Raw genomic sequence first — 12019 nt, 5'->3', positions numbered from 1 at the left:
AACCATTGCTGCAACCTGTGTGATTCTGGTCAGAGGTTGGGGCAGAGGAGGTGAGGAAACACTTGCAGGCCATTTTCATGCCCTGCAATCAACCTGATGTTTACAGTTACACCCCTGCACGTCTAGTCCCTATTAACAGTCCTGCTGCAGCATTGGTATATCCTTCCCATGTTACTTATCACCTTCCAGAGCCTGAGCATAATTCTAGACTTAGGATAGTGGTATGGAAAGAGCATGTACTGTTTGGACTCAGCTGTCTTACCCTGCAGTAGATGTGACAACAAACACTTGACTGGAGGATTGTGGGACTCACTTGAGGGGAGGGCTATGAAAAACCTGTGATTGGGTTTTTGGTTTTTTTCCAGGAAAAAACAAACCCAGTGTGTTTGGTTTGGGGAGAAGGTTTGTTTTTAATTTGAACAGGTTTTCCTCACCCTCCTACTCCAGGTTCTCTGATTTTTTAAAAATTTATCTCTCTCTATATGGCCTGACAGGACTTAAATGAAAATCCCCTTCTCTCCCCATGCCATATTGCCACAGTTGCAGTCAGCAAATGCACATGATCTGGAGCCCCATTTGTACAAGAGAATGCAGGCAGCTAGCAGGTTACTCTCTTTGAGGGCCCCTCAGCTTTTGGAACTCAGTCCCCAGCCTGGTCCCAAATAATCCTATTTTATTAGCTCTCAGGGGAGATCCTAAAGATCAGAGATATGTTTTTAGATGCTGGATTATGACTGATAATGGTTATTCTAAAAAGTTAGAAGGGAAGAGATGAGGGCCAATAGAGACAGTGTGGCCTACTGAATATAGGAGCAGGACTCAGGTGACCTGAGTTCTATTCCTGGCTTTGCCACTCACCTGCTGGGTGATCTTGGGCAACTCACTTTGCCACTCTGTGACTCAGTTTCCCCATTTATAAAACGGAGATAATGATACTTCCTGTGTAAAATGCTTTGAGATCTACTGATGAAAAATGCCATATAAGAGTCAGGTATTATTACTTGGTCTCTATTAACGTTTATTCAGCAGTACGAAAGTTACAGAACTGTTGTCTGGAAAGGAAGGAGAATGGTGACTGGAGAGAGAAGCGGGCTATGGAGTAGAATCTTCTATCATTAGATACTGAAAAGAGGGGTATGTGCGCGGAGTTGAGAACTCCTAGGGGTTTGGGTTTGATAGAAACGTCTGGAAGGCCATTTGATAATGTAGTTCTATAGAAAACTGGACAGCTGGGCTCCAGTCAGCAGCCACCACTCTCCAGCTGCCAACCTCTGAAGGCAGCGCCGCCGCCAGCAGCAGCACAGAAGTAAGGGTAGCAGTACCACAACCCCCCCTACAATAATGTTGTGACCCTCCACAACTTCATGGGTCAGGACCCCTACAATTACAACACTGTGAAATTTCACGTTTAAATAGCTGAAATCATGAAATTTACGATTTTTAAAATCCTATGACCATGAAATGGACCAAAATGGTCCTGAATTTGATAGGGCCCTATCCATAATTACACAAGGGTACAGTGCAAGAGACAAAAAAGGACAGAGTTCCAATTCTCAGGCTTGGTCTACAGTTAAAATTTATCCTAGCATAGATGTGTCTGTTTGGGGTGTGAAGAAAACACACTCCTGACTGACATAGCTATGTAAAAAAAAATTCCAGTGTAGACACAGCTATGCTCACAGAGGGTTGTTTCAGTCCGTATAGTTCATGTCCTTTGGGGAGGTGGTTTCTCTCTACTGGCAGAAAAACTCCTTCCGTCAATGTGCACTTAGGCTACGCTAAGGGGCTCTGCCAACATAGCTATGCCAACACAGGTACAGACCATCGTGTACCCATAGCCTCAGTATTATGTGGGCACAATCCTAAATTTCCCATTGTTTGTTCCTGTGGGAAAAAAATAAAGATAAAATCCTACCAATCCTATGTTGTTTAAAACTTGGTTCAAGTCAGCATAGAGGTGGCTATTGCTCATATTCACAACAAAACTATTAGCCTTCCTAGTTGTACTCTTATGCTGCACCTTTTTTGTGACTCCAGACGTAAGAATGAAAAAAATGGAAAAGTTATTTACTGTACGTGAAGTCCAATCAGGTTTATTTATGGCTGAAAAGAAAGAATTGAATGAAAAGAATGTTTCAGAAGTGCAGTTTTTCTTAAACAGAAAGGCAGATAGCATCTTTCTTTCAGGTTTAGACGTGTGTGCCAAGGTTCAAAACTCAAGGGAAGCAGTGACTTTCACTTCTGAAGACTTGGGTTGAAATCTCAACTTAGTTGGCAAAGGAAAATGAATTTTGTGGTCACATTCTAGTTCCCATTTGTCCATACCCCAATATTACCACAAAATCCATCACAGTTAGCAGGCTGTGTGTGCAAGAGCTACAGAGTGGAATTGCAAGCTTGTTGAGGCTTGGGGCTCGGATACATTGGGAGAGTTAATGGGAGAAACTTTGTGATGTGCGTGTTTGCAATCCCTCTGGCTCAAAATCAGCACTGAGTCCTTTACTTTCATGAGCATTAAATGTCCTCACAAATTCTAAAGTCAAAACAAAAGACAAATCCAAACATACACGCACACTTCTCCAAAGAAGAATCAAACATTCTGAACAAAATATGCACTGGACATTTCCTGAATGTATGTCTGTACTCAATGGACTGCCGTACCAGAACACTGCAACATAATGGGAAAAATTTTCAAACACACCTAACAGACTTAGATTCCTAAGTCTCATTTTCAAAAATGACATAGGTCATTGTCACATGTAGGGGTAACTGGGTGTTATTTAGAAGGCCAGGTTATGATTTAATACAGTGGTTCTCAAAGCCGTTCCGCCACTTGTTCAGGGAAAGCCCCTGGCGGGCCAGACCAGTTTGTTTACCTGCCGCGTTCGCAGGTTCGGCCGATCGCAGCTCCCACTGGCCACGGTTCGCTGATCCAGGCCAATGGGGGCTGCGGAAAGCGGCACGGGCCAAGGGACGTGCTCGCCACCCTTCCCGCAGCTCACATCGGCTGAACCTGCGGACGCAGCAGGTAAACAAACCGGTCCGGCCCGCCAGGAGCTTTCCCTGAACAAGCGGCGGACCGGCTTTGAGAACCACTGATCTAACAGATCCTTCTGGCCTTAAAAAGTATGAAAAGCTAATATACATTTTCGAGATACTAAAAAAAATAAGATGTAGGGTAAAATTTCAAAAGCATCCAAGTGACTTAGGAGCCTAATTCTTATTTTCAATAGTGATTTAGACTCAAAATGCCTTACTGAAAGTCCATGGAATGTAGGCTCCCAAGGTATTTAGACACTTCTGAAAATTTTACCCAAAAGATACATGATAAAAATAGGACAGGGCCTGGTAGTACTTTTCATCAGTAGTTCTCTAAGCACTTTGCAAAGATTGGCACGCATGACTCTCTCTCTCAGATGGGTGAAAATGAAGTAGAGAAAGGTTCCTGGACTTGCCCAAAGTGACACAGGTGAGCGAGTGGCACAGAATAGCACTTACATCTTCTGACTCTCAATCCTACCCCCACTGAACAACACAGGCTAATAAAAAGAAAAGGAGTACTTGTGGCACCTTAGAGACTAACCAATTTATTTGAGCATAAGCTTTCTTGAGCTACAGCTCACTATGCATCCGATGAAGTGAGCTGTAGCTCACGAAAGCTCATGCTCAAATAAATTGGTTAGTCTCTAAGGTGCCACACGTCCTCCTTTTCTTTTTGTGAATACAGACTAACACGGCTGCTACTCTGAAAACTGGCTAATAAACGTATTGCCTGCCCAATCACTGACCTGCTTGGGAACTATACTTTCATGCCAGGATAAATTTGACTGTCAGAATCACAGCTCACACCTAGTATATTGCATATGTAGTTTAGACCATACCTCATTATTTCTCATAACTCAGACAATGTCCAATAGTTTGTCAGAGTTTGAATAGTACTGACACCCCCTTCATGGCCCCTTTACCTGCCAAAGCAGTGTAAAGGAGCCTGCATATAAATGAGAAGAAGCTTCCAATGTATTTATCAAGTTAGAAAAACTGTTCTCAATCTCTTTGTCAAGACTTTTCAACACAACTATTGACACTCACCCTTCCCACCTTAAAATCCACATGACTGTGTTGTGTTTATGATAAAAAACGTAAATTAAAAAAAAAAAAATCAGAGTACAGAACAAATCTCTGAACTTATCAGAAAGCCCTTATTGCCTGAGTCTGTGCAATCACTCAGAACTGAAATCCCTTGTGTAGTTTATCAGGGTCTCAGTGCAAACTCCAAACAAATGGATATTTAGTATACAGTGTCCAACAGCCGCTTGCAAAGGGTTTTTCCCTAGCAAAAAAGCACACTGCATTACACCAATACTCTCTGATCTACATGAGCATCCAGTTTGTTTCTGGGTTTGTCAAGGTTCCTCCCCCACTCTGAACTCTAGGGTACAGATGTGGGGACCTGCATGAAAAACCTCCTAAGCTTATCTTTACCAGCTTAGGTCAAAACTTCCCCAAGGTACAAAATATTCCACACTTTTGTCCTTGGATTGGCCGCTACCACCACCAAACAAATACTGGTTACTGGGGAAGAGCTGTTTGGACACGTCTTTCCCCCCAAAATACTTCCCAAAACCTTGCACCGCACTTCCTGGACAAGGTTTGGTAAAAAGCCTCACCAATTTGCCTAGGTGACTACAGACCCAGACCCTTGGATCTTAAGAACAATGAACAATCCTCCCAACACTTGCACCCCCCCTTTCCAGGGAAATGTTGGATAAAAAGCCTCACCAATTTGCATAGGTGACCACAGACCCAAACCCTTGGATCTGAGAACAATGAAAAAGCATTCAGTTTTCTTACAAAAAGACTTTTAATAGAAATAGAAGTAAATAGAAATAAAAAAAAATCCCCCCTGTAAAGTCAGGATGGTAGATACCTTACAGGGTAATTAGATTCAAAACATAGAGAACCCCTCTAGGCAAAAACCTTAAGTTACAAAAAAGATACACAGACAGAAATAGTTATTCTATTCAGCACAATTCTTTTCTCAGCCATTTAAAGAAATCATAATCTAACACGTACCTAGCTAGATTACTTACTAAAAGTTCTAAGGCTTCATTCCTGGTCTATCCCCGGCAAAGACAAAATATAGACAGACACACATACCCTTTGTTTCTCTCCCTCTCCCAGCTTTTGAAAGTATCTTGTCTCCTCATTGGTCATTTTGGTCAGGTGCCAGCGAGGTTACCTTTAGCTTCTTAACCCTTTACAGGTGAGAGGAGATTTCCTCTGGCCAGGAGGGATTTTAAAGGGGTTTACCCTTCCCTTTATATTTATGACAGGGTTAAATTAAAGGGGCTGGTTTTAACCTATAAAGCCTTAAATGGACTGTGTCTTAGTTGTCTCGGAGACCAATTCTTAATCCATATAAACAAAAGAGTAGCAGTTGAGATCAGATGAGGTGCTTGACTAACGGTCCCAAAGTTCTCTGTGAGGAGGTTTGCAGGCAGAGCATTTTCAGTGAGAGCTCCCTGGCTATAAAATTCACTCCCCCAGTTGGGGAAAAGCCTGAATTAGTTGACTTTCTGTTCATACTGCAAGGGTTGTCTGTTTTGTCAGGCTCCCTCTGTCTCTGTTTTTTAGAAAGAGGGAGCAGAGGAGGATGAGTGGGGGCAACGGAAGCACCTCAGTTTGATGGAGTAATTTGGGTGCATCTGATTTTTGGACATTAGCTCCTAGTTGTTTGTGGCAAGGCACCAACCCTGGAGCATGCCCTCTCATGGCACTGCAGGCATACCACCTGTAGTTCCCTCTTGCATATCTACAATAACTTGTTTCCAGACCAAATTATTTAACATAATATTCCCCCTTCCTGGGGTCCAATTTCTTAAGTATTTATAAAAAAATACAGTTTTCCTTGGCTCTTCAGGACCAAATCCTTACCCTAGCTAAAGGGAGTCCACAGCCCTCCTCCTGGAGCTGTGTACTGCTTTTTCCTGGTGAAACAACTCCATATCCCTGCCTTCTGGGGCTATCACATGGTTAAAGCCAGCTTTTCTGGCACACCAGGTATCAGCCCTGCTTCATAGGCTTTGTCTACACTACACAGCTTTTAGAAAGACTCAATTGGGTTGCTTATTGATACCTAGCTTTGTTCTTTCAGAGAAACAAAGATCACCTTTTCCATTGCATTCTGAAAAAAAATTGCTGGTGATGTGCCTGGCTGGTCAAAACAAGCTGCAAGTCCTCTGGCCAGCCATAGGAAAAGATGTAATTGCTGTGTCAACTAACAGGAAGCCCCTAGCCCCAAGAGAGAAAAATAAGCATTCTGAGAAACAAGTTAACTTTTGACCCCTGATAATGCCTGCACAGAATGCCAAGCTCAACAAATAGCAGGATCCAATGGACTTTAGTTTTTCAGCTCCAGGGATAAGGGCTTTTGAGTGCTACATTCCCAGTGTGGCTCCCACTCTTCCATATGAGAAGTCTCCACCCTCACGGTACTAAGTGGCTGGCACCAAGCAATACAAGAACTACTTATAAAAGCTGCTTCCCATCAGTGGTCAGCAGCTCTTCTCTCTTCTTGAAAGCCACTGATCTGCTGGACAGAAAGCAGAAGCGACAGTTGCACTGATCAGCTCTTGAGTGCAAAGCTAAGTCCCTGAACATCTCTCAGTGAATGGGAACGGAGTGCTGGTTTGGCAAGTCCTGTCAGGCCTGGGAAAGATCAGAGAGGAGGAAGGAAGAGGAACTAAGGCAGGATGTTCTCAAACTTTGTGTTTTTAAAAAAAAAAAAAAAAAAAAAAAAAAAAGTGGGCCACGTTTCAACACAGAGGTTGTCTACTGGACCCACCGTCCCCCTCATCTTTTACAATTGCACTGCCCACTTTCCCTACCAGTCACATTTACAGAGCATCTTCGATGCAGCTAGAGCAAGGGCATGCACAGAAAAAGAACTCTAGAAAAACCTTTTAAATGTGTTTGAGCAGCTGGAGCGAAGGCGGAGAAGCCAGCTCCATGTGACCAGCCAGCTCTCTAAAGACAGCCAGCAACTGCTCTGCCAGTGGTCTGCAGACCGCAGTTTGACTGCCTCTGGGTTAGGGGAAAGAACAGATTTCAGATCTGATCCTCCTTTCTTTTACACCAGTGTAAACCTGAACACACACCAGTGAAGGCAATGTGTGTAAACAGAATCAATGAGAGCAGAAATAGGTCCTTAATGAAAAGAAAGAGTAAAAGAAATAAGCTAACCAGAGGGGAAAGAGACACTAAAATTACAGGAGGGAAGATATATTTATGCAAAGGAAAAATAGTGAGTGGTTTAAGAAAATAAACAAATAAAAGGGTGTGTCACCTTAACCATGTGCATAAGTTCCCTTAAAGTCACTGTTAAGTGCTTTGCTGAGTCAGGGGCACAGCAAGTGATTTTACTTTTGTAGCAAGTTTGATGTCCAAAATAGTTTTCTCTCTCTCCGGCAACGTCTGGATACTGTAAGGTGCTAGGGAGCATTGCTGTGTAGGATGAAGGAGGTTTGGGAGATATGGTCGCAGATGGGAGACGGACATGGAAATGCAAACTTCGTACACAGACAGGAAAGGGCAACCTGTTGCAGAACTGATGCTAGCTCTGGTTTTAGGTTTAGGCCGTGATCTTGCAAGACACCCATGGGAAACACTCAAAATGTATTTGGGGCCCTCCTTTCTTGGGTCTACGCATTTTAAACACACATTTCCAGATAAATACCAAACAAACTTACTTTTCAGGGTCCTCTCCCTGCCCCCTTAAAAAAAAAATCTTTTGATTTAAAATAAATAATCAAAAATGTAGGCCATTACAACCGATACTTCCCATTTTCTAGGCAAGAACCCCCTGGAATCTTCATTTTAATTTTTTTCTAAACTGAACAAATTTCTGCTTCTTGAGCAAATCTAAGGCCCCAATTCTGAAATGTGATCCTGTAGTTCAAACCTCTGGTGCCCAGATGCTGGACCCTTAACATCACACAGGCACAACAGTCCACACTAGAAAATCATACTGCACAATCAGAGCTTAAATGTTAGCTTGGATGAGAAAGAGGCTGGAGCTAGGGTTGCCAATTTTGGTTGGACGTAGTCCTGAAGGTTTCATCACATGACAATCTTTAATTAAAGATTAATCTTTAAATTCCTGGAGACTCCAGGACAATCCTGGAGGGTTGGCAACACTAGTTGCAGCCCCAGGCCAGGGTATGCCCTTTCACAGGTGCTTTTGCTTGGGTGGCTAAGGGTTTGAATGCCCTATTGATTCCTTAGTACTAAAACAGATTTGCAGCCCCTGAGTATAAATGGTAAAGCTCTCCTTTAACTCTCTAATCTCTAGCAACTGTCAATGGTTTATACATCTTGTAGTTGGCTGGTATGTCAAACTGAATGAAGATTTTTGGCCCATCTATTCATGAGGGGGCAACCCAGCTCCACTGGAGTCAAGAAGAAAAGGAGTACTTTTGGCACCTTAGAGACTAACCAATTTATTTGAGCATAAGTAGTTCACGAAAGCTTATGCTCAAATAAATTGGTTAGTCTCTAAGGTGCCACAAGTACTCCTTTTCTTTCTGCGAATACAGACTAACACAGCTGCTACTCTGAAAACCAGAGGAGTCAAGAGGAAGTCATTTCATTGAATTCAGTGGAACAGGAATTGGCCCCAAAAGCTTATGACTTTTTAAGCATCCAAACCAGACCTGTAAAATAGACTAGATAGAAAAACAGATTCCATAGGACCTATCCACCCACGTATTTGTCTCAAGGGTTTCTTGCTGAGAATATACTTCCCAGACATTTTCAGAAGCTTACTGCAGTTTTGTGAAACTCTCTGAAAGCTGCATCAATGTCATATTACAAGGGTATTCAGACAAGGCTACCTCTAACTCAAGAATCATAAGGATAGTATGCTTGTCAGTTAAAATTTTTACAATTTGTATAACTCATCTGCAGCTCCACAAAGTACCATCAAAATGTACATTTTCCAGCTGGTTTTCTTCTGTTGCTCTGAAGTGAAAATGCTGCTTTCAATTAAAAGAGGATTCTGAGATTTTTTAAGTTAGTTATAAAACCAGTACAATTATTCTTCATCAGTGTGCACCTTGTGTCTATATTCTCCAAGTAACATGTTTCAAGATATACAAACCCCATCCCCTAACCACACCCAAAACACATTTACACACAACATTTTGAACACATTTTTGTAAAGGAAGTTTAACAAAAACTTTATCTAAGGCTTCCGTTTCCTTAAATTTGTTTCCTAACAACAGCTACCTTGATGAAATTCTAATGTGCTTGCTGTTGGGTGAGACCTTTAAAAATATGGCCAAATTTCTCTAACGTATATTCATAGAAGATGAAGTGAGTCAAGAGAAGGAGTAATCGAAGTTTTCTTACACAGATAATTTTACTAGGCTCATGCATGGTGGGAACTGAAAATTATACCATCTGCAACATGATATATTTTTCCAGAAAACCTCCATGTTTTCATAAAACCGTTCTCTAATACCCCACAGCACCATGAATAAACAGTAAAGAAGGGAAAAGAGCGTTTGATATATAGTGTCTTGATTTGCAAAAGGTTCCCATTGTCTGTGTCACTGAACACACTTGGAAACAAATGCAAAGCATACAGAGTGGTCAGCCTCAAAGGGTTGGTTTGTTTGCTTATTTTAAAGGATGGCAAGAGGAAGAGGTGTTAAAGAAAAAACTCTGAGTACATTGAAATTTCCAGTAAAAATTTCAAACCTTGCTGGTATTAATTTAGATTCTACATTCCCTTCTCTTTTATTGTTGTTGGGGTTAGCTGATCTTTTGTTCAGTAAAGAAAACACACTAGGTTCTATCAACATGCTTCTGCCCCAAAATATCAAATATATAATATTAATCTTCAAAAAGTCAATTTGGAAAGAACCAAAATTTTTAAAAAATTCCACTAATGTTATTTCTTTTAACAGTCAGCTTACACATAAAATGTAAGAGAGCCAAGAGCAAACAGATGGGTGGGTTCTAGCCGTACTGCTGGGATAAGTGCCAGAGGTCCCCTTCCTTCCTTTCTTTCTTTTTTTAATTAAAAAATATTGCAGGGGCGGAGAAGGGGAGAGGAAAGAAACAGTGCATTGCAGCTCAGAGAGAGCCTGTTAATGTTTTCAGAGAAACACTCTTTGGTTACATGTCAGTTATGCCTGGATGGCTTTTTTAAAAATTCAAATGAATGATGAGTAAAGAGAATATATATATTAGTGCAGAATTAAAAACTTTTGATATGGCTAGACAGTGTTTGTATTCTGTGGAAGCAGAGCGGGGGGCGGGGGAGGATGGAAAACAGAGAAGGAAATATATGCATCAAACCAAAGCTAAAACATTTAGAATAGGCGTTAAGAAGTGCTTTAGACAGCAGAACTCCATTGCATACTCTTCTTTTCCATATGTTTCAAAGCAGAACAACAAAAGCACTCTTTTCTTGCATCTTAGACAAACAGTTTCTGATTTAAAAAAAAAAAAAAAAAAGACAGTAAGGAATGTGTGATTCCCTGACCTATAGATCTATATTATGATCAAGTTAACTTTTTATTTTCAAAAAGGGTAGTTCCAGATCTAACCAAGGTTAAAGCAATAAAGGGGTATTAAATTAATGCCAAACGAAGGCATCCTTTTAGGAAAAGAGCGCCCGGTGCCTTTAAGACAAACTCTGCTGCATGCAACCCCAAAGGCATTCTACTTTTTCTTTGACAAAGAATTTGGTGCAGCGCTGCTGTTCCGTCCATCTATGGGGACTGGACACGCTGCAGCTTGTTTAACTCACTGCAGTTTGACTTTTCTTCAACTGAGAAAACAACAGTTACAGAGCGCACCAAACACCCCCCGGGGGGAGTCCGGCGCAAAGGCTTGCTCGCTTGCTGCTTTCCCGTGCTACTCACCGCTGGCTGGCTCAGGCAGAGAGGAGACTGAGGTCTGGCCCATTTCTTAACCTTTAAGAGGGCCGGTGTCCAACAATCATGCAGCTCTCTTGGTCCGCTGGTCATGTAGTCTCTGCCACAGACATTTCCAAGGGTTCATTTCACCTTTTCCCTGGGCTTGCTGTTTTACTACCAGACTGGAACTCCTGCCTCTGCTCGCAGGCTGGTTTGTAAGTCCACCTCCTCCGGCTGCAGCCCAGCTCACGACTGTTCCTGCTCAGCTGAATGCCTGTCATTCCTCTATGCAGATTATGGGGAGGGTCAAAGGTCACGGGGAGGGCGTCCCTTGCTGGTACAGCCACATGGAGACCATCACAGGAACAGTTTGTAGTTTTAAGCTACTTTGTGTTAGAGGAGAGTAGCTTAAAACTACAAACTGTTCCTGTGATGGTCTCCATGTGGCTGTACCAGCAAGGAGAACTAATAAAGTACTTAGACATGGTACTTAAATTTAACACGGTCTGCTTGTCTTTAGTGCTCTTATCCCTCTTTATCTCCCCCACCTCAAAGGACTAATAAATTGGTTAGTCTCTAAGGTGCCACAAATCCTCCTTTTCTTTTTGCGACTACAGACTAACACGGCTGCTGCTCTGAAACCTGAGTTCTCTGTGTTCTGGTGGTGCTAGTTATAGGATGGAATAGCAACCACAGCACATGTACACACGTACACACGCACAGAGGCATTATAGTTCTCCTCACAGCTCCCTGCACTTTATACGGTCTTGCAAGGATTTTTTATTATTACTTTTTTAAAAAACCTTTAATTAAAGATACATTCAGAAAAATAAAGTTTAATCAGTAGAACCTCCTGATGCCACTAGAAGCCCAAATCCGTTACCAACCATTTCCCCACAGCCCAAAACATACTAGGGTAACCAGATGTCCCAATTTTTATAATGACAGTCCCGATATTTGGGGCTTTTTCTTATATAGGCTCCTATTAGCCCCCATCCCCGTCCGGATTTTTCACACTTGCTATCTCGTCAGCCTAAAACATACCCATATTTCAGTTGTAAAAGGCATCAAAGTTAAATACTGGGATGTCCTGA

At 42.0% G+C, this 12019-nt stretch overlaps 1 protein-coding gene across 3 annotated transcripts in view; it reads right to left on the bottom strand.

Moving 5' to 3' along the window:
* The window catches only part of PHACTR2 (phosphatase and actin regulator 2), a 182315-nt gene that overhangs the window by 125148 nt on the left and 45148 nt on the right, over nucleotides 1-12019 (bottom strand). For 2 of the 3 annotated variants that reach the window (XM_074948542.1, XM_074948544.1), the window contains exon 1: nucleotides 10932-11175. The exons of the other annotated variant lie outside the window; for it this stretch is intronic. In XM_074948542.1, coding sequence (XP_074804643.1) covers nucleotides 10932-10974 — 43 coding nt within the window. In that variant the 5' untranslated portion in view covers nucleotides 10975-11175. Of the gene's footprint in view, nucleotides 1-10931; nucleotides 11176-12019 lie in introns of those variants that run through there. 3 annotated transcript variants of the gene reach the window in all.

Source organism: Natator depressus, chromosome 3 (genome assembly GCF_965152275.1).
Source record: "Natator depressus isolate rNatDep1 chromosome 3, rNatDep2.hap1, whole genome shotgun sequence".
Classification (NCBI taxonomy): Eukaryota; Metazoa; Chordata; order Testudines; family Cheloniidae; genus Natator; species Natator depressus.
Note: the sequence above shows the minus strand (reverse complement) of the source record. Positions and strands in the feature narration are given on the sequence as shown.